This window comes from Grammomys surdaster, unplaced genomic scaffold (genome assembly GCF_004785775.1).
Source record: "Grammomys surdaster isolate TR1022 unplaced genomic scaffold, NIH_TR_1.0 126086, whole genome shotgun sequence".
Lineage (NCBI taxonomy): Eukaryota > Metazoa > Chordata > Mammalia > Rodentia > Muridae > Grammomys > Grammomys surdaster.
Window position 1 is genome coordinate 634,037 of NW_021620894.1, and position 22,707 is coordinate 656,743.

Sequence of the window (22,707 nt, forward strand, 5' to 3'; positions counted from 1 at the left end):
AGGGACCCTGAAATGCCAAGCCGATCTGATTGCCCCCCATAATCCTAGGCCCCTCCCGCGGACTGGTCATCAGATGGAGGGACAGGCGTTGGTGTCTAGACCGCGGAACAGCTCTCCCGAGTCTAGACCGGTCGGAGCAATCTCAACAGGGACAGCGAGAGGCTGTCTTCCCGTTGTTGTCCAAAGGTTTAATGGTTACAGAGGTATGATTGACAAGCAGTGCTATCCAATCGAAACTGAGGAGAGTACATGTCGACCAATCGGAGGGCGTAAGGGAGACTGACGTACACACCACCCACCCACCACGCTTTGCGTTGCTGTGGCAAACGTCAGCTAGTAAGGAAGACGCTAAGTGCTGAAAGAGCGGCTTTGATTGGCCCATTGTGAATTTCTTAAATGAACCCCTACTTGTGATTCGTCCAAAGTAGACCAAAGCCCGGGTGAAGGGGACAGAGGGCGAGGGGTGAGCCCTGGTGAGGAACCCGAGAGCCAGGTGAGGACCGGAGGCTGGCCGCAGAGGCCTGGACGGTGAGGGCGGGAGGCGCGCGGAGCACCGCAGGTCATCCCGGAGGCAGGCCTGGGATTACTGCTCAGATCCCAGTGTCCCCAGCTGCGGTGCTGGGAGCTGATGTGTGCTGCAGCCTGCAGACTGACTCGCTGCCTGCCCAGTAAAAAGGGCAGGACGGTGATGCACCCGCTTTCTACAGTCAGTTAGGTGTCACCTTGTCTTTAGGGGGCGTGGCAGTTGATTTTTGCCCAGACCTGCACGTGATTGCCAACAAATATGGAGGCATTAGCCTAATGTTTTAAAACCCAAACCAGGCTGAAGCTTTTAAAGTAGGAAAAAAAAAAGTGTGGGCTCTCTGTCCTCCAGTTTGTTGTTTTTTTGAGATAGGTCTTGTTAAATAGCCCAGGCTGGCCTCAAACTTGTGGTCCTCTTGCCCCAGCCTTTTGAATGCTAGGGTGACAGATGTGTACTGCCACACCAGACCATTCTAACTACTTTTGAAGGTTTGGAATAAGCAATAAAGGAAGTTAGGAAGAGAGCCGGGTGTGGTGGCGTTAGTCTTTAGTCCCAGCATGCTGGAGTCACAGGCAGTCAAATCTTTGTGAGTTTGAGGCCAGCCTAGTCTACAAAGCTTTTCCAGGGGCAAAAAGATTTCTCCGGAAAGGCAATCCTGTCCAGTGATCTATCATGTTCTATTGCTATCAAGGAGATGGTTCTGAAATTTGGGATATGGGCATAGTATCATCCACCAGCAGCCTTAAACCTCACTGCCTTATCTGTAATCTCCATCTGCCCCAGACAGTGAACTGTTCTCTGAACTGAGGCATTAGTTTTCTCTCTTAAGATCCTCATCTTGTCTTGCTGTGGTGACCCACACCTTTAATCTCAACACTCCAGAGGCAGAGGCTGACTGTTCTCTGAGTTTGAGGTCAGCCTAGTCTAATTCCAGGACAGCCAAGGGTACACAAAGAAACCCTGTCTCAAAAAACAAAAGCAAACAAGCAAACAAACATCCTCCCCCTGGTGGTGAGCAGTTTTCATCCAGTGGGCCCTGGGTGCAGGATTTTTTTCATTTTTTCCCTGGAAACTGGGTGAAAGGGCCTGTAGAACCAACCTTAGGTGGAGGAGGAATGCAGGACATACCCATTCAAAAGGATCTGGAAAAACTTTACAAGGAACCTCACAGCCTCCATCACAGGGAGAAAAACAAAAAACAAAGCACCTGGCCTTCTCTTGGTCTTGTTGTCTGCTACACTAAGGTGTTTAAATTTCCACAAATTGTTTTCGTCCTACTCTGGGTTACTTGTTTCCAATGAATTTACTTTTACAATTTTGTGGGCTTAAGTATCAATTCTTAAAGAATATTTGGATGGTATTCTGAGTCTTAAGTAAATGGACATTTTTTTGTTTTGTTTTAATCAAATCTCACTAACAAATAATTTAGCTATTTCCCGAGGCTTGGGATTGTAGCTCAGATGGCACAACATGCACAAAGCCCTGAGTTCTATCCCCAGTATGTCATAAAAAGGGAGTGGTTCACCCACCTATAATTGCAGGGAAGGTAGATTCAGGGGGATCAGAAGGGTGATCACTGGGACTGGAGAGATGGCTCAGCCCAGGCTTAAGACTGCCTGTAACTCCAGTTTTAGGAATCTAATGCCCTCTTCTGGCTTCCACAAGCTCCTGCACACACATCACACCCTCACACACACATGCACACGCACGCATATCAATAAAAAAAAAAAATCTAAAAGAATCCCAAGAGAATGGTTTGGTTATGAAATAATGACCTTCATTTTATAAGGGCTTGGAGCTGTTTATCCTATCACTTTAAAGTCAAACCATAGGTGTGACTTGATGTCACCTGAGTCTGTCAGCATCCAGGGGGACAGAAGATCGATGCTTCTGATGTTCCCAGCCTCAGCTGTCATTTATCCCAATTTCTAGGTGATAAGAGTTTACTCATGTCTTCTAGGTTACTGTGTGATATCCAAAGAGTGCAGCTAATCCTAAATAGACGTTTCCTCCATGGCAGCCCCATCAGCTCAGCCATTGATGCTAGTTGTTCCGGATACCCTTTTTGACCCCTTTCCATTTCCATAGCTAAGACAAGTGTTCTTGTCTGGAGAGTTGTGTTAGTCTCCTGACTGATCACGAGTCTCCGGTCCCGACTCCCCGTTCCCAAATCCTGTAATGTACACTCTGATACAGGGGAGATTGGTTCTAAGCAAGAGCTCCGCCACTGGGTAACTCTGACCCTCCCTCATGGTTATTTAATTTTTTATTTATTTTTGGTAACTTTATTTTCAAACCGTCTTACCAAATTGCCCAGCTGGTCCTCGAACTTGAAATTCTTCTGTGTCGGCCACTCAGAGAGTTGGCCTGAAACCACTAAACTGAGCTATTATCTTATAAAAGTTAAGAAGTCTCATACGTCTCAGCCCAGGGAGATGGCTCAGCAGTTAACACTAGCAGAGGACCTAGGTTCAGTTCCCACCATCCCCATGCCAGCTCACAACTGTCTGTAACTCCAGTCTCAGGGGATCTGACACCCTCACACAGACATATATGCAATCAGAAAGACCAACGCACACACAATAAAAATAAACATTGAAAACAATTTTTAAAAGTAAGTCTCGCAAGTGTTTAAGAACTAGAAGCTATTGAAATCTCTAGTTTGGGGAATTTAGTAAATAGTGGTGTCCGCCAGCCAGATTAATAAATATTGATACTCTGTTCATGGTTTTTATCTTAAAGAAATGAAGCATCATAAATTGTCAAAATTCCTTCTGTCCTTGCTGGTCCCATTCTGTTTCTTCCTCCCTCCCAGAGACACTTACCAGAACTGCTGTGTTCAATTGATAATCATTTTTCTTTTATCGTTGTTTTTATTATGTGTGTTCGGGGTTGGTGCACTTACGTGTGTGTTATGTGTGCTGAAGCTGGAGGATAACCTCAGGGGTCATCCTCAAGAACTCTTGTTCACTTCATTTGAGACAGAGCCTCATTGATCTAGACTTTAAGTAGGCTACAGTGGCTGGCCAGCCAGCTTCAAGGATCTGGAATCTCTACCTCTCCAGGGCTGCAGTTAAAAGCATTTTTCACATGGGTTCAGTAATCTAACTCCTCCCACTTCTGGGGCAAGCACTTTATTGACTGAGCCATTTCCTCAGCCCAGTTGTACCCATACCGTTATACTTTTGATATATGTTTGTGTGTGTATGTATGTATGTATGTATGTATGTATATATGTATATATATATATGTATATATGTGCGTGTGTGTGTGTGTGTAATTGAAGATAACTTCTTTTAAGTTCAAAATGTAAATAATATGCTTCGGATTTCAGTTTACAGCTTACTTTTATTTGCTTTTTTCCCCCCTCAAGCTATGATTTTTTTTAATTATTATTACTTTAAAAAGCTCCTTGTTTATTTCGCTGTCTGGCTCCATGCCTTCAACGGATTCACAAGTTTTCTGCTCCTCAGTAAGGAATGTCACTCGAGCCCGTCACAGACACACTCAGCACCCGTGGAGCCACCATAGGCTCTGCTGCCCTGCTGCCTCGTCTTAGACAGTCTCATAAGGACTTTATGTCTCACAGCACGAACCCCTTGAAGTCTGCCTGGGCGCACACTGCATGTGGGTTTGCTTTCCCAACCTTCTTGGTATAAAGGTGAACTGTCCTGTTGCCAGGGGCTCGAGACGGCCTAGTTTTCTTAGAGGCTGTACTGTAGGAAAGCTTACAACGGCATGCCAAACACTGGACCGTGCTGAGTGTCTCTAAACTCTGTCCCTGGAAGAGGAAAAGGAAAGGGCAGCTGTTTATTTGCTTCTGTATTTTTGTATGTGTGTATTTGTGTCTGTGTTTGTTTAAGATAGGGCCTTGCTGGCCTGGATCTAGAGATGCTTCGGCCTCAGTGTCCCACTACAGACTCAGTCCCCCACTACAGACACATGCCACACTGTTCCTGGCTTGCAACCTGCTTTGTTGCTCAACACTGCTTTTGAGAAATATTCGTGTGCCCATGTACATAGATCAAGTCCGTTCATTTGAAGTGTCCGTGACCAGAATATAATAAATCCATTTGATAGGTGTGTAGCTTTTACCTCCTCTTTGCTACTGAAATTACAATGAATGCCCTCCTATGTGTCTCCTTATATGAGAATTTCTAGAACTTTTTTTTTTTTTTGAACTTTCAAGGGAGGCGCATGCCGCCAAGGGACGTTTGAGGATCTGTGAAGCCATATTTAGTTATTATTGTGTTTGGAATATGCAGAGAGCTGAGAATGTTGGGTGTTGTGGAATGTGGGGACAGTCCTCAAATGAAGAATCACCCTGCATCTTGTACAACTTTCCAGTGCCCTCTGGGATGATAGCCACTTAATAAGTATCTAGAACCTAACTCCATTTTCCTCGTGTTAACATAATGTAATTTTTGGCACAGTTCAGCAAAGTGTAACTTCCAGGAATGTAATTCAAGGGGAAATTATAATACTGATCTGTGGTTTGGAACTTGTTCCTCGGTCTAGAAAAATCATCTAACTGAAGGCGGCACAGCTCGTGGTATTTGAGTTGCCAGCATAACACACCTGCATGGTCTGCATGCGGGGCTTTCGTTCACACTCATGGTGATGCTAAGTTTAGGCGAGCATCTGACTACTGTACTTCATTACGTATTCCCGTGTAGTCAGCCCAAACGTTCATACACTTAAACATATGCCGTTTTCATTATGAATTACTTCCACTAAAAAATCGACTTCTGTACGTGCTACAGAGTAGAGGTCGAGTTTTATTGTTTCCTGGTTAGATAATCATCTGTGTCACCACCACTGTGAAACCCTTTACACACTGGGCCAGTGAGCCAGCCACTTCCTAGGGAGTATGAAGTTCTCACAAATACCCAGATCTGTGTCTGGGCTTTCAGTTTCCTGCGATTGGTCCATGTGTCTTTGTCCCACTGTCACACTGTTTTAATTACCTTGGTTTCATAACGTGTCTGTGGCAGTTGGTGACAAGAAAAAGCACATTTTCATGCCTTGTTCTCAGAGTGGTGTTGGCTATTCTTGGCTCTTCACTCTCCTGTGTGAATTTAGGATTCATTTTCCCGTTCCTTAAAAAAAAAGTATTTTGGGATTTTGGTTAGAATTGCACTGAGATTTCACGTTAAGAAAAACTGAGATCTTTTAATGAAACCATCTCAACTGAAAGCATGAGTTACGTCTGTATGCAGCCTGCTTTATTCCACTATCCAGGTATTTTTCAAAGGCCTTTGCTTATGCATATAGTTGCATAATTTTAGCTGCAAAAATCTTACAAATATGTGTTGTACTTAATCATATTTACTCATGTACACACATGTACGCCTGTTTTTACTATGCCGGTTTGAAATTCAAATGTTTAGAAGATAGTGAAGGTACTATCGCCTCACCTATCACCTGGCTCTGAGAGATAGCTCATGGTGCTGGAGAGATGGCTCAGCGGTTAAGAGTACTGACTGTTCTTCCAGAGGTCCTGAGTTCAATTCCCAGCAACTACATGGTGGGCCCTAACTATCCCAAGACAGAGACAGTGTACTCACATACATAAAACAAATAAAAAAGTAAATCTGTTAACAGAGAGAGAGAGAGCGAGAGAGAGAGAGAGAGAGAGAGCTCATGACCACCTGTTTCACATTATTAGCACCTTCATTTTGTCCTCCACAACCCCTAATATGACACGAAATGCCTGGGTACCACATTCTGTTGTCTGTCGTGTGTTGTATGTGACTGGGTAGATTCATGTGTCGTAAAGAATCACTGCCTTCCCCCCTCCCAAAGATTTATTTATTTTATGCATGTGAGTACACTGTAGCTGTCTTCAGGCCCATCAAAACAGGACATCAGATCCCATGACAGATGGTTGTGAGCCACCATGTGGTTACCGGGTATTGAACTCAGGGCCTCTGGAAGAGCAGTCAGGTGCTCTTAACTGCTGAGCCATCTCACCAGGCCCAAATCACTACCCTTTAAAAAGTTTATTTCACTTTAAAAAAAAAAAAGGGTAGCTCTCTTTATTTTATTAACTGTCCAATGACCAACCATCGAGTCGTCTCAGAAAAGGTTTTGTAGTGAAATATAACACATACAGAAACAGCATAAATCTCCTGTTGTGTAGCTAGATACAGGTTACCAAAGTTACAAAGTCAGGTAACCAACACCCAGATCAAAGAACAGTTTTAGCATCCATGCCCCATCCCGTCACTCAAGGTAAACAGACTCCCGACAGTGCCCTGGAGCCTTGGACCTGTTTTCGAGCATTATGTAATTGGAGACTACGATGAAGTTTTTACTCTGCCCTTGGCTTGATGCTTGTGAAATTCACCCACATTGTTGGATTCGGCCATGCGTATGATGGACTGTGTGCACAATGCTCCCTGTCCCTATAGCCTGACTGCTGTCATCATCTTGGCCATTCTGGTAGACAAATAGAGATTCTTCACTTGGTTTTTATTTGCATTTTTCTGGTGGAAAGTGAGTTAAGGACTTTTTACATCTATTGACCATTCAGCTATTCTCTGTGTGAAGTTGGTTCTCATTCTTTTCTCTATTTCTGAAATACTGGTAAAATCCATTAACTTGGTTATACTATTTATTGTAGTGCTCTTGTCTGACTGTCCGGTTAGAGGGTTGGTGGTTAGGTTCATATGTCCTCCAGGTTACATCTCTTGACAAAATTATTTCTCTCAAACCTGTTCTTATTGATACTTTCAAATCATATGTTTTCAAGTTGCAAATATTGCTCCACTATTTTGTTTTGTTTCACCCTTTTGTGGCAAACCACACAAGATGAAGTTCCCCATCCTAGCCATTTGCAGTGTGCAGTTCAGCAGTGCTCAGCGTGTTCATGTGACTGTGAAGCAAATATCCAGGACTTTCATCCTGCAAGATGAGAGCTCTGTGTGTATTAGGCGTCTTTGCCTTCGTTCCCTCCTTTCGCTGTGGTTGCTTTCCTAGTGTTCGTCTCTTGTATCTTTTTCAAATTCAGTGTTTTCTCATTCGCCTTTTCTGTCACTTATGTAAAGAGCTACTTTTAAGTTTTTAAAAATCCAGAATGAGACTCTCTCAGCAGTCAACTCTGGGGTGCTTACTAAGATCATTGCTGCATCATATAAAATTAAAAATTTCACACTCTGTGTGGCACAGAGGATTGCACCCACAGCCTCATTTGTGGTAGGCAACTGCTCTGCCTTTGATCCCAACCTACCGGCCTATTTCATATCTATTTTTCTGTAAACATTCTGTGTATAGGTTGGGTGTATGTTTATGTGGGTTTGTGCATGTATGTGTTCAAGTGCTTTTGTGTGCATAGTAGTTCTCGTGACTGATACGCAAGTGTCTGGTAGAGGCCAGAGGTCAATGCCAGGTATCTTCTTTGGTTACATTTCCATCATATTTTTCAGACAGGATTTTCCACGGAGCCTGCAGCTCACCAGTTGTCTAGACTGACCATCAGTGAGCTCCAGGACCCTCCTTTCCCCGCCTCCCCAGTGATGGGATTACAGATGGCCACCACTGCTTTTACATGAGCGCCAGAGATTGGAACTCGGGGCCTCTTGCTTGTGCAGTAGGCACTTCACCGACTTAATCGCCTCCTTAGTCCCCTCAGATTTATTCTTGAAGGAACCTTGCATGCCTGCTGAGTGGTACCCCAACAGCGACTTGACTTTAGCCTCTTGGGGATCCTATAGGTTTCTCACTTTTATTGTAGTTTCTATGAGGAATCCCACACTGCCTAATAGAGGTACCCTAACTGCGTTTGCAGGTAGTGTAGGGTTAGGATTTAGATTTCTTTCCAGTTGGTCTTTTTCTTTTGCCACGGCCTGAGTCACTTGGCCAGTTTTCTTCAACTAAGTCCTTAACCGACTTTTCAGGGTCTATTCAAACACGACTTGGCCCTTTGAGGGCCCAGCGTTATGAACGGTCCTTGCGCATAACGAGCTGTCCCTGCGCCATGCGCTGAGGTGCTACTGGAGTAACCCTCTTAGGCTTCCATCTCCAGTCAGAATCACTGCGAGCTTTGATCCCAATACCTGCTTACCCATCGGGCATTGGGGGGTGCATTAAATTCAGAGCACTTTAGAATGTTACCTTTTTACATCTATGGTTTTAAAATTTCCATTTTGCTAGGCACTTCCGCTGTTGTGCAAGGCGCTTCCTCTGTTAGCCTGGTGCAGCGGGCGAACCAGCAGTTCCTATCTTCCCCCATTAGCCCCGTGTAGCGTTTTAACCAGCAGTTCCCATCATCTGTCTACACCCTGCCACTGGGGCCTTTTCTCCCCTTCCCTTGAATTTTGCAGACTGGTCAGCATGGCTTCATGTATTCACCGGCAAATATTTGTTCTACGTAATCTTTATGCTGAGAACTGGAGAGAGTGGAGTGGGCCGAACAGCTGTCCTCAGGAGTTTATTATCTTAATAAGAGAGAAAATGAACTTGTAAACAAGTGTGTAGAAGAGCTAACTGTGGAGGCTGAGGCTAAAGATCAGTAATAGGGCATTTGCCTGGCGTGCAAGAGCCTGGGTCATTAACTACAGTGAAAAGTTCCCTGAAAGAAATAGAGTATCTCTTTTGGAGAGTTACTTCAGATGGCAGATCAGGGAAGGGCTGTCTGAGGGTGACCTTCCTCTGATGAAGCCATATTATGAGCTATGAGGAGAGGCCAGTTCAGCCACACAAATAACCAAATTGCCTTGTTGTGGGCTGACAGTAGAATCCTACCTCTGGAAACATCAAGTACAGAGATCTGAGGATAGGGAAGTACTCGCTGTACTCCAGTTACTGACATGATGTCCGTGGGGCTCTAATGAGGGCAGGGTGCTCTGCAGGGAGGATACAGTCAAGCAGGGACTCCCTCTGTTCTACCATCCCACCACGCCGATTCCTTCCTTCCCAGGTGTGCAAGTGCTGGTCCCCCTTTATCCTGCTCACTGTCTCAGCTCTCAATATGCTTTGCTTTTGCTGCAAGTAAGAATGTAATATGGATAGGTGTTTGCATCACGCTGTTCTCTCATAGACCTTAAGCTTTTGCTGAAATATGTATCTTATATACCTTTGTCATCCCTAAGTAGGGGCACAGTGCTTTCCATGGTGGGCACAGCGTAATGTTGGTTGAAGAAACTTCCTTCCCCTCCCTCCCCTCCCTCCCCTCCCTCCCCTCCCATAGCCTTCCCTTCCCTTGTGCCTCCATAACTGTCATCTCCACAAGACATTTCCCTTCTCTGCCTTCTGTCTGCCCATCATCACCAGATTTAAGGTCTAATCCCATGGACAAATATCCTTTTGCCAACTAAATCACATTTATAGATGTTCAAAGTTAGGGTATCTTGGGGGTGGGGCACCATTCTCTCCACTAATGAGGCAACACCATTCTAGGGCACGTTCCTGAGTTTCCTTTTTATAGTGTCAGAGACAGATCTTGGGAAGACAGCTTCTTCCTCAGGTTTCTGGGTTTCTTTGACTGATGATTTAAACACAGTGGAAATAGACTGAGGTATTCCATTGTAGCTTGTTGGGGAAGAGGCTCTAAACATGAACTGGGAAGGGAAGGGAAGAAGGGAGGAGAGGGTAGGGGAGGGGAGAGGAGGGGAAGAGAGGAGAGGAGAGGAGAAGAGAGGAGAGGAGAGGAGAGGAGAGGAGAGGAGAGGAGAGGAGAGGAGAGGAGAGGAGAGGAGAGGAGAGGAGAGGAACAGACAGAAGACAGAGAAGGGAAATGCCATGTGAAGATGACAGTTACTGGAGGCATAAGCCAGGGGATGCCTGGAGTCACCAGAAACTGGAAGACCCAAGGAAACATCTTCCCTTAGACCCTGTAGGGGGCGTGTAGCTGCCTGGACACCTCTATTTTAGACCCATGGACTCAAGAACCGAAAGAAGGAATTCCTGTTGTGAGCCACAACTAGGAAACCAACACTAACCTGCCTCTTGTATAGCTCCGATGTAATATCTTTCTGATTGCCATGACTACACAGGCCAGGTCTTATAAAGCCATGACTACACAGGCCAGGTCTTGTAAAGCATTTAGCAGATCATAAGTACCCAAAGGGGCGATGTCTGTTCTTTTAGGTACTGGATGTTTTCTTCCTTCCGTGGATGAGAAGTTGACAACAGAGTGGAAATTTCTGTCTTGTGATTGCCTTCTGAGTCCAAGTTCATACCTCTGGTTTAACTGAAACCTTGGCTTTCTGCAGCCTTCGGAGAAGACTTGGTTAGGGTTTGAGGAGGAAGAGAGCTCAGATTTCTAATGTGGGCTCCAGAAGTCAAAGTGGAGCTGAAGAGGCCAAATTTGAAATGACATAGGTTGAGCAGAGAGCAACCTCGCTCCACCCCCATCCTTCCCCCACTCCCCCCACCCAGTCCTCACCCCTGTTCACACCTATGGAAAGCTCTGGGTTCTGCATTCTTGGTTTTCACTAAGGGACTCTGGGGCTGGACATTCCTGAAAATTAAAGACCCTCCATGAGTGAGCCTCCTGACATGAAGATTCCTCATACTGAGTTCAGGCTTCCTGTGTTAACTGAACAGTAGGTGCACACAGAGGGAGGGGGTCCAACCAGAGGCTAATGCTGTTCTCTGTCTCCTAGGATGGCTGGCATGGTGCTGGGAGTGGGTGCCGGCGTGTTCCTCCTCGCTCTGATCTGGGTGTTGGTGCTGCTGCTGTGTGTGCTGTTATCCAGAGCCTCTGGGATAGCTAGGTAAGGCATTCTTTCCAGCCGGGAGTCCTAGGTAAAAGCAATTAGAGGCAAAAATCGCTGACGCTCATTAAACATTTAGAATTCAGGAGATCATTTTTGTAATTACTGGCAGTTTGAACGAGTTGCATTTTAACCTCTTATCATAAGCACTAACTGTGTTATTTATGCTCCGAGGCAGAGGAGGGAGGGGAACGGAAGCGTGTTCTTCAGTTCTCACTGTGGAGGAGATGGAGGGTGGGCGGGAGACCAGAGATGATGAGAAAATCCGTTTTGGCTGCTGTTGAGTTCCTTGGAAGTTGTAGGTAGAAGTTTTGTCTAATTGTTCAGATTTATGGCACCTGCTTGGTCCAATCCTTAAGGCTTTAGCCTGGGCCCACAGACACTGAAGTTTACAGTGAGTTGGCCTGGCCCTCTGTAGCAAGCCATAACCTCATCCTGGAGACACTTGAGATACACACTCTGTCAGAGTCATGTCAGTCATAAACAGGGAGCTACAGAATTTGTCGAAGTGTTCTGGTCTGAAAGAGCGAAGGTGTGTGGGGATGGGAGGGGTGTGTATGTCTGTATGCATGAATGGACACTTTGTGCAGAAAACTATGAATTGGGAGTTAGCAGGAATAAATAGGAATATACCTAGCTGGTACCTGTCCAAGGCTTTGGGATGGAGGACTTTGCAGACCTTCAGGGACTTTGACCCCAGCACAGGCCTACTGGTTAGAAGTTGACTGTCTGCGGTGCTTCTGATACTCAGGTCTCTTTGTCCCCAGGTTCTCCACCGTCTTTGTCTTCCTTGGTGCTCTGATCATCACTACAGTTCTATTGCTTTTCCCTCGAGCCAGTGAATTACCAGCCCCAGAAGGTGAAATGAAGGTAAAGCTATTGGGTTTCATTTAGCCCCTAATCTCAGCCCTTCCACCCTGCCTTACAAGCTGGTCAAACAAGAGCGCTGCAAGGCCCCTGTCCCTTTACCCTGGAAAGGGCCTCATGAATCCCACCTGCAGCACCACCAGGCAGTGATTTACCTGGTGTGCCATTACTTACCACTTGCATCAAGTTGAATGACAGTGTGGAGAGCCACTCCTTACTTAGAGACAGGAAGAGAAGAGAGTTAGCAACTAGGAACTGACTAGCATAGGCTGTAAGTATAGTGTTCCCCATTCCTTGTAGCATTGGTTCAGAGTCTCAGATCCTGGTCAGAATGTAGTGCTCTCAGGGTGCCAAGTGACATGACTTTCCATCTTGAGGTTGACTTTTCCCACTGTGGTGTTGAGAGACCCACTTCCATTAAGAACAGTAGGTAAGAGGGGCCTCTCCGTGGGAAGCAGAAGGGGGAGTTACAGATGTGTTCTATGCTAATGACTATCATCTTCATCCCTTAGACCACATCTGCCAGAACCTACTTCTATAAAGAGATTTGGATCACCTCTGTCATTGCTCCATTTCTGCAGACCTCACCTGGTCTGGTTCCTTCCTGACCTGGGGCTCTGGGTCCACCATGTGTGACTGGTCTCAGACCCATAGGCTCTTGGTAAGGGTACTGACCTGTCTGTCCCATTACGTCTTCTTGTGGCATTCTGATCCTCCCAGTAGCTATTTTAATTTTGAAGTAGAAGCCATGCTACTAGCTGGCATTCTTAAAGGATTACTGTATCCAGAGACCTGTGCTAAACACCACGTTATCCATTGTCTCACTGAAACCACACAGAAACCCTACATTAGGTGCTCTTGTTTTCTGAGTAAGAGGGCCAGGTGACCTGTCCAAATTCACACTGTCCAGGAAAAAGCAGAGCAAGGATTTAAACTGACCTCTGTCTTCAAACTTGCTGGACAGTGATGTCGTATGCCTTTAATCCCAGCATTTGGGAGGCAGAGGGCAGCTTGGTCTACAGAGTGAGTTCCAGGACAGCCAGGGCTACACAGAGAAACCCTGTCTTGAAAAAAATACACCCCCTCCCCCTAAACATCTTCATACTTGTTGGAACTAAATAGAATATCAAAGACCATTCTCCAGATCTGACAGATTGTCAATTTGATATAGTCCAGAAAATTACATAATTTCTTGAAATAAAATGAACACACTTTCAGCTCTACCTAAGACTAATGAGGGTGAGAGGAAGAGAGTTAGCTCTAGAAACTCTCAGGGAGATTATGCTTACCACACAGATTCCAGGAGTTATTCCCCGGGGTGTCAGGCTCTTCTCTGCAACTGGCCTACCCCAGTTTCTTTGTTTTTAGGAGAAAAAAGTGATACATGCCACCATATTTGTAATTATTGCTGTTATGACTACTGGAAAAGGCACAGAGCAAGCAACCTTTCGAAATCAATCCCTCCCTTCTGTCGTATGAGTTTCGGACTCAGGAGACAACCAGGATTGAGCAAAAACATGTTTGTCAGCATGGCCAGCAGACAGAGTTTTCGTTTTCAGGCTCTGAGAGCTGGCCCCTGCCGCAGCCTGGCTCAATACTGTATCAATAATACATGGCCTGGGCCTTCTGCACCCAAGGCCTGCTAATTGGCTAATTAAAAAGTGAAACAGTCGAGCGAGCAAACATGTAGCCCGCGAGAGACTTGTTCAGTACCAGAGCCAAGGTCAAAGTTATGTTAAAGCTGTTTCATCAAACTGACCTTGGTTGTAAGTTGACTGTTGGGGTAGTCTCTGAAGCAGCTCGGGTGGCCACAGCCTTCTTCTTGATGTCTTTGGATCTCACCCTTACCACTGCTTAGATTGTTCAGGTGCTTTGTGTATCAACACTGTATTAGCTTTCTGTTGCTGCTGTAACAAATTCCTGCCGGCATAATGGTTCCTACCGTAAATTTGTTATCTACAGTTGTGTGGGTTAGGAGTCCATCACCAATCTCCCTGAGTTACAACCAAGGGTGAGCAGGGCCGTGCATCTTTCCAGCGGTTCTGGAAGAATGCCCACTGGCTGACTTCTTCTAGCTATAAAGGCTGCTCCCTGTGCCTGGCTCACGGCTTCCATCTGTGGCCATCTGCAGAGCCAGCAGTGTGTCACCTCTCTGGATGTATCCATCTTACCTCTCTTTTCCTGAATGTATTTTCTGCTTCTTCTTTCATTCTGTTTTGTTCCTTGAGACAAGATCTTACTATGTAGCCTTGGCTGGTCTGAAATGCAGTGGAGATCCGCCCACCTCTGCTTCTACCTCTGCCTCCAGCGTGCCTTTAGCTTTTAAGGACTCTGTTAACACTGGGCCTCCCCCCTGGATTGGATAATCCAAGCTAATCTGCTGGCTTCCAGGTCACAACCTTAACTCCACTTGGTCATACAATCCATGAGTTCACAGGCTCTAGGGAGTAGGATCTCTGGGCAGTTCTTTAGATTGTGACCATTACTGCCAAGTATTTGGGAAGCGCTCCAAGAAATGGCTTCTCCTGGTTTCTGTGAAGTAAGTTAGGCACTCATTTGGTTTATGATACCTGCTTCCCCTGCCCATTTAAAGCACCACTGCTTAGCTTTGGGGAGAACAGAGCTCTGTTCCTTAGAAGTGGGTAGCAGACATCTGGGCAGAGCCCATACCAGATACAGGTTTTTGTCAACAAAGACCAGTAGAATTAGGGCTTCCCATATGACTGGTTACTAGGCAACCAACTGTATGATGGGGCAAGTTACATACCCTTTTAGTGCTTTAATATCTTAGATAAGTGGCCACTTTCCCTCACTCCCTTGCAATTAGGGTCCAGAACTCTTCTGATAAAAGCTTCAGAGTCACTGCATTTAGAAAGATACTCTTTCCCCTAAATTGAGCCATTTGTTTCCTGTACCTTATTATTATTAGTTGCTCTTGCTCTTCTTCCTCCTCCTCCTCTTCCTCCTCCTCTTCCTCCTCCTCTTCTTCCTCCTCCTGTTCCTCCTCTTCTTCCTCCTAGTCTTCCTCTTCTTCCTCTTCTTCCTCCTCCTCTTCTTCCTCCTCCTCTTCTTCCTCTTCCTCCTCTTCCTCTTATCCCTTCTCCTCCTCCTCCTTCTCCTCCTCCTCCTTTTTTTCTGTGAAAACCTTGTATTTTCTACTTAGGAAGCTGAAAGTTTTCTTATCCAAATGCATCGGGAACCCAGGGCAGGATGCTACTTGAAGATACAAAGAAACTCCGGGCACAGCCATCCGATCTCAGGTTCACACAGGCAGAGCTGGAGTGGCAGAGACTCTGATCTTGATGTTTTCTCTCTCCAGATCGTGGATGCCTTTTTCATCGGCCGCTATGTCCTGCTAGCTTTCCTCAGCGCTGTCTTTCTTGGAGGCCTCTTCCTGCTTCTTACTCATCATGTGCTGGAGCCAATCTATGCCAAACCACTGAGGTCCTGCTGAGCACGGTAACGGAAACACGGGACATGTTGACGTCATGGATGAGCGCAAAGGCGATTGATCTCTGGAGCCTTGACCACCTTCATGTTTTCAGACCAGAGGAATAACCATTTGTCACTAAGGCAAACCTCCTGAGCCCGGGCCTCCAGAAACTCAGTAGCAAAGCAGAGTCCATGGATGTAAATTGTCACCATCAAGACAGGTACAGCTGTCTTTTCGGAACCCATACTCAGGATTTCTGTCTGTTTTAGATGAACAGTAGAAACAGTGATCTGCCTTGGGTTCAGTCAAGCTGTTGAGTAGTAGATTTGGGGAAAGGAATTTTGGGCTCCGTTGTCCAACAGAAGAAGCTGGCCCTTTTAAAATAATGTGTAAGTTATAAGTTCTCAGTTGAGTATTTGTAACCATTTGGAAGGGAGAGGCATTCAAACACAAAATTGCTTTCATGAGAGAGTATGGAAGATGTATTAGGCAGCGGTTATTGACCATTCCTTCTGTGTAGTTCCACAGAGCTCTGTAAAGACAGTGCGTGGCACTTGCCTGAGTTCTAATAAAGCAGTAAGCAACTACCAAAGGGCTTCTTGCTCTTCAAACTCCTGGCTACAGCTTTTGTATATTTACATTTGAAGTTTACTTAGAGATTAGAAAGGAGGTATGGAAATGTTAGTTGTCTTCCTGCCAAGTATCTTGGGTCTTTTCCTCCCAAATTTGGTGGCCTCTGGGTGCCTTATTTAAGTATATAGTATTATATTCGAGTCCACTTTGGGCTTTGGCCTTTTCTTTTTCCTTTTTTTTTTTCCTTTGGCAGCCCTACAGATTGAACCCAGAACCTCAAACAAGAACTCTGCCATCCTATCCCTCTGCTTACATTTTATCTTGAAGAATAATCTCACTGTTTCCCAGGCTGGCCTTGAACTTGCCATCCTGCCTTAGTTTCCCACGTAGCTGGGATTTTAGGCCCGAATCATTAGGCCTGGCTCTTTTTATCTTCTTGGTCAGTTGATCACTTGGTTGATTCCACGGTCTCACTGGGGACCCAGAGCTCGACTGAACTCTGGGTCCTTCTGCCTCAGCCTTCTTGGGTACTAGGATTACAGGTGTGCCCCACCCCACCCCCAACATGCCTGCCTCTGTATCTTCATCTTGGAAATTCTTTCTCCAAAATTATTAAGGAATGTATATTCTCAGCACTGTAGTATAACTTCACATTTGACTAACTCCCCAGAACAATAAAATTTGTCACTTAATGGGGTGGAGGGTCCAGTCTGGTTCTGCTTTGGAAGTGTCGCCCTGTGTCTCCAGAGCAATGTGAAAGGAGTTGCCGAGTCTGAGAGCCAGAGAAAGAGCTGGAAAAGTGTCTGGGTCAGCTAGATGCCTGGGCTGTAGCGATTCCTTTAAGACTTAAGGTTTATAACAATTTATTATTGTTGTTCTTATTTCTAAATAGAAAAATCCTGAAGGTTAAGGTGATGAACTCTCTTAGGCTTCACACAGCAGCCAGTTGGCAAACCCAGATGTGGCAGAAGTCAGTCTCTCTCACAATAGGAGAAAACCTTCTACACCAGTGATTCCCAACCCTTCTGATGCTGCAACCCCTTAATCCAGCTCCTCCTGTTGTGGTAAACCCCAGCCATAAAATTATTTTCATTGCTACTTCATAACTGTAATTTTGCTGGTTATGAATTGTAATGTGAATATCTGATATGCTATCCCTGTGAAGGGATCATTTGACCCCCAAAAGGGTCATAACACACAGCTTGAGAGCTTCTGTTCTGGGATTTGTGACCCCTTGAATGAGAACTTGAGAAAGGTTAGGGCCACTTCTTTTTCCTATCTCTCCTCAATACTGTTGTTGGGAGTATAGAAACGCCCACTTCTACCACATCATGGGAGCTCGGTCCAATGTCAAGAGGCTGAAACCAGTGACTCTTGGGAGTCCCGGCTGGTAAGGAGCAGATACAGTTGCCCTCCACTTGAACTGGCTTCTTTATCTGCTTAACTTGGGGGAAACTTTCCAGATGAGCTTTTATTCAGAAGCCTTCAAACGAAATTGATTCTTAGTCTGACCTAGGGCTCATGGGGAAGCAATAGAGAAATGTTCTGAGAATGGAAGGGAGAGGAGAGGGTGTGGAAACTGTGAGGGAGGTGGGCAGCCTGGAACTCAGGCTTATTCTCCTCAGTGCACAAAAGCTTCCAGGCACCTGGGAGTCTTCCTATAGTGTGCCTTAGCCAACCCAAGCAGCACTGATCCTGACAGGCACAGACTGCAGTATGCTTTTCCTCCCAAGGAGCCTGGCAAGGCACCTCTGGAAAGGTTTGTATAGGTACCTGACCACGAATTTATCTTTTTCATTCCTTTGCAAAGGTATCCAACCACCAACTAGAGACCAAAAGATACTAGAAGTGTTGGGGGGAAGGGAGTTCTGATCCCTGATCTAGTTCATAAATGATTTAGGGTTACCTAAATCAGAGTGATGAAGGGAAAGCTTCAGAGGGAGGAATGTTACAGTATTGATAAAGGCCCTTTGAGGGCAAACTGCTCAAGAGAATGGAATCTCTGACCCGAGTAGGGGCCTAACATCCTAGTTGGGCTAGGTCAACCACCTAGCTAAGTGATCACTGCTAGGATGGCAGGTTCACTTTAGCTATACTAAAGAATGGCAGGAGTAATTGTCGTTTTAGTGAGACACTACATTTAGGTAGGTCTGTTTACCTTTCTAAATACTGACTCAGAAAGAGACTTTTTTTTCCCCTCTTTCTTTCGGATGTTGACCAGAACCTCAGTATGCTTTTTCTGATAGTTTAGGCTTCCTCACTCTTCCTCTGAAGCCACTGGCCTCCCCGCCATGTGTTGCTAGCTGCCGGTCCTGGAAGAATGATGGTACCACAAGGTTTTCCCTTCTGTGTTTTCTTCTTCCAGACAACTCCCGAGATAACAGCTTGCCTAGTCTGGAGGCTTTCTTTTAAATTCTAATAAAATTGTCCTTGAGCTTAGAAAGAAAAACTTAGAAAAGCAGGGCTAAAGAGATGGATGGCTCAGTGGTTAAGAGCACTGGCTGCTCTTCCAGGGGTCCTGAGTTCAATTCCCAGCAACCACATAGTGGCTCACAACCATCTGTCATGGGATCTGATGCCCTCTTCTGGTGTGCATGAAGACAAAGCATTCATATATATAATTATTAAATAAACCTATAAAACCAAAATCGTCTATCAAGTAAATAGCAGCTGTGAGATTTTGGGTATCTACAGAGAGAGGAATTTTGGTGAAGGTGAAAACCCTAAATTTCTTCCCAGGTATCCAGTTTTTTTTTTTTTTTTAAAGTTGATGTCACGGGCTTATGTATCAAGAGCTGGCTTTATACAATGCATACACACACACACACACACACACACACACACACACACACCATATCAAGTATTTCATCTTGGCTTGTCTTCTACAGTTCTTACCTGTAATGACTAGTATGGTGAAAGGAAATGATTACTTTCTTCTTACATACTCAAGGTAATCGTGTCCAACCTTAAAAGACAATAAGAGCCAACAACAACAAAACTCCAGAAGTGACAGGCTAACCAAATGGATTTCAGAGAAGTCAACCTGAGGTATCACCTCTTATGTCAGAGCCCTGCCCGGAGACAGGGCTAGCTTAGGGTTATCCCTCAAACGCCCATCCAGATAACCGCAGGGTTCGCTAGCTGTTCTCTCAACAGGGCAAGTTGTCCTCTTCCTTCGCTGTCCAGAAAGACTGGCGATTCCCCACTGTTTGAAAGGTGAAAAGAACAGGAGATCTGTGTGAGACAACAAGTACTTGTATAGTGCTGCAGGACCGTGTCCTGGCAGGCTAGGCCAGCAGTGCCCTCCCAGGTCCAATACGGTAGAATATTTGTCTAGTCAGTTGAGCGATACCATGTCAGGGGCAGCCCTGCTTATACACTGAACGCCTAAAATCAGCCATAGGCCTAAAAATCAGCAATAGGCCTTACATGCATGCTAACACAAAGTCTTGGGTCACTGTGGAAAAACACTGAAACAGATGACTATAAGCTATTGTAAACAAGCAGCTTTGGTGGAAAATTGCCAGCCTGAGTAGTCATAGACCTTGTAGATAGGTAACCTTGATGGATAGTACCAACTTAGATAAGGACAAGTGAATCATAGGCAGAGTCATAGTGACCTGTCCCCTGAACCTTCACCCAGCTGACATTCTGTTCTGGAAGATGTCTGTACTTCCCCTGAACACCTATGCTTCTGCATCATCCCCTTCCCCACATCCTGCTTTTTTGTGTATATAACCCCTGTTTGAGAAAAAAGTAAAAATCACAGTTTGATCAGCCTATAGACAAGCCATGATTCTTTACGTCTGCCCCCCCTCACCCCGTTTCAGGTGACCTCCCCGGACCCCCATTTAATGCCCTGCTGGACCAGGGCAATGCCGTGTAGTATTTTAGAAATGTCTCAGACCAGCCAAGCGTATTGAGTAATATTTTGATAAGCAACTTAAAGTTTTCTCACTGGTAAATGGGAAGAAAACCTCGATTCTTTTCTGATCAGGGGTTTCAGATAATCAATGTTAAAATGCACCAGAGGAATTGTGTCGGCGCACAGGCACTGAGAGCACAGCGTTCCCTCCATGTAAACAATGCGTCTGTGTTTCAGCCCCGATGAGAGCCCAGCGGATGTGTGCTGTCAGGGTGAGGCAATGGGGGATCAGGGTGGAGGCATCCCGAGATTCCAAGTGTGTCTATTCTAATACAGTGATGGGTTTCCTGTTCTGTTCTTCAAGACCTAACCTACCTTATCAACTCAGTTCTATCCCTGAAGAAGCTGTTCCTGTTTGATCCCCAGTGTGTAAAGAAATGTGGTGTTATTTCACAGACGGGAAACAGGCGGAGAAGAGGACGGGTTTGAAAGTTCACAGTGGTAGTGACCCTCAGACTTGAAGCACTATCACTAACTCCTCATGCATTCATTTTCATCTCATGCCTTAAAGATCAACTTCTGCTTTCAAACAACTCCTTAGTCTCCCGTTGGTTAGCTGTTTGCACCGTTTCCCTCCTTCACATCTGTAAAGGCAAAAATTCTTTAGAACTGCTAACACCGATAAGAACAAATGATAAACGAGTCAGTCCAGCCTTTGGCTTATCCAGATGCGAGAATCAGATACAGAAAATAATCTGGAAACGTGTTGATTACCCCGAATGGAATGTGACAGTTTAGGGCTGGGAAGAACTTTTTATCGTTGATAGAACTGACCCTTTAACCTCAACCCCAAGCCTGGAAATAAGCAGATGTCATTCACACAGACATGACAGTCTTTGTTACATGCAGCAGAGATGTCAAGTATTTCTCAAAGCACACTGTAAGCACGTATGACGTCATGTATCAGATCTATTAAGTGGGCCTTGTTGCTGTCCCCACTTGACCCAACAGGGACAGACTGGGGGAATCAGGAGTCAAGGTTGGAAGTGAGACAGTTTGGCTCAGTGTTCAAGCTCCTAACACTTACATCACACGATGTGTCTGTAAGGTACAAACAGGATTAAAGGGACCAGATTCAGGCAACACAGATCCACTTGAGAGAAACCCCTAGAAGTGGCTGTTGATTGTGGGGAGGAAGTCCAAAGTCTGGAATTGGGCAAGAGTGTGGGACAAAGTAGTTAAAGTATACCTAAAGACAGTATCATTGAGGAGCTCTGACTGGGGCACCGTGCAGCAGCCAGTAGAGGGAGCAGTGATTTCTTTTTTGTTTGTTTATTTGTTTTCCTTTTATAATTAGATATTTTATTTACATTTCAGACGTTATCCCCTTTCCCCATTTCCCCCACCCAGGAACCCCTTATCCCACCCCCCTCTACCTGCTTCTATGAGGATATGCCCCCACCCACCCACCCATTCCTACCTCCCCACCCTCGAATTACCCCACACTGGGTGTCCAGCCTTCATGGGACCAAGGATCTCCTCTCCCACCTATGCCCAACAAGGCCATCATCCTTCCTTATATATACAGCTGGAGCCATGGGTCCCTCCCTATGTGCTCCCAGGCTGGTGGTTTAGACCCTGGGAGCTCTGGTTGGTTGGTATTGTTGCTCTCTCCATGGGGCCGCAAGCCCCTTCAGCTCCTTCAGTCTTCTCTCTCACTCTTCCATTGGGAACCCCATGATCAGTTCAATGGTTAGCTGTGAGCATCTGCCTCTATATATTTCAGGCTCTGGCAGACCTCTAAGGAGACAGCTATATCAGGCTCCTGTCAGCCTGTACTTCCTGGCATCCACATCAGCGTCTACCTTTGGTGCCTGCACATGGAATGGATACCCAGGTGGAACAGTCTCCAGATGACCCCTCCTTCAGTTTCTGTCCCACTTTTTGTCTCCATATTTGTTCCAATGAGTATTTTGTTACTCCTTCTAAGAAGGACCGAAGCACACACACTTTGCAGTTAGCTCGTGGTACTTATACAGCAGTGATTTCTAAAAGCCTAGAAAGGATGCTGCTATACTAGATGCTATGTGGCCAGCCCTGTGTTATCGTTAATCTTTGGGGATTTGTCACTGTCAGATGACTAGAGCTTGCTGTCTACCTGTTTCTGCCTCCTGGGGGCTGGATTGTAACTTGTCACCATACTTTTCTTCTTCGAGTGTGTTCTGGGGGTCAAACTCGGGTCCTCATGCTTGCACAGCAAGCATTTTACCCTCTGAGCCAGCTTCCTAGCACTGAGGACTTCTTTTGTTTTCCTATGCTTCTGACTGTAAGTCAATTATGTCCTGCTTTGCACTTATGATGTGTATTAGTTTCCTATTGCTGCTGGAACACATTACAAACGTCACGTGGCTTAGAACAGCGCACGTGTATTAGCCTACTGCCTCACAGGACTAAGGACAAAACTGTAGGAGAGATTCTAGGGGAGAACCTGTTTGATTTTTTTTTTTCAGCTTCTAGAAGTCACATCCCAGGGTTGGTGAGCCCTTTCTGTATTCGAAAACCAGCAATGTGACATCTTCTAGTCTCTTCCACCCCTGCCTCACTGTCATTGATGAGAGCCTTGTGGTTACACTGGGCTCACGTGACAACCCATCTCAAGGTCTGAAAGTTTCACTTATCAGGTAATACAATAATATATTTATGGGTTCGAAGAATTATGGAATAGACA

General features: G+C 45.5%; 1 protein-coding gene across 1 annotated transcript; it reads left to right on the forward strand.

Annotated features, from left to right (window-relative positions):
• Positions 1-429: 429 nt before the first annotated feature.
• Tmem218 (transmembrane protein 218) lies at positions 430-16,806 on the forward strand. Its single transcript, XM_028755815.1, has 4 exons — positions 430-493; positions 11,131-11,241; positions 12,009-12,111; positions 15,428-16,806. Exons 2-4 carry the CDS (start codon positions 11,132-11,134, stop codon positions 15,560-15,562), a joined length of 348 nt encoding a protein of 115 aa, XP_028611648.1. The 5' UTR covers positions 430-493; position 11,131; the 3' UTR covers positions 15,563-16,806.
• The last annotated feature ends 5,901 nt before the right edge of the window (positions 16,807-22,707 follow it).

What these genes read in the sequence shown, in the direction of transcription:
- Tmem218 (XM_028755815.1), top strand. Translation starts at nt 11,132, where the DNA reads ATGGCTGGCATGGTGCTGGGAGTGGGTGCCGGCGTGTTCCTCCTCGCT. An exon ending in AGAGCCTCTGGGATAGCTAG is followed by an intron (nt 11,242 to 12,008) that starts GTAAGGCATTCT and finishes CTTTGTCCCCAG; the next exon opens with GTTCTCCACCGTCTTTGTCT. An exon ending in CCCCAGAAGGTGAAATGAAG is followed by an intron (nt 12,112 to 15,427) that starts GTAAAGCTATTG and finishes TTCTCTCTCCAG; the next exon opens with ATCGTGGATGCCTTTTTCAT.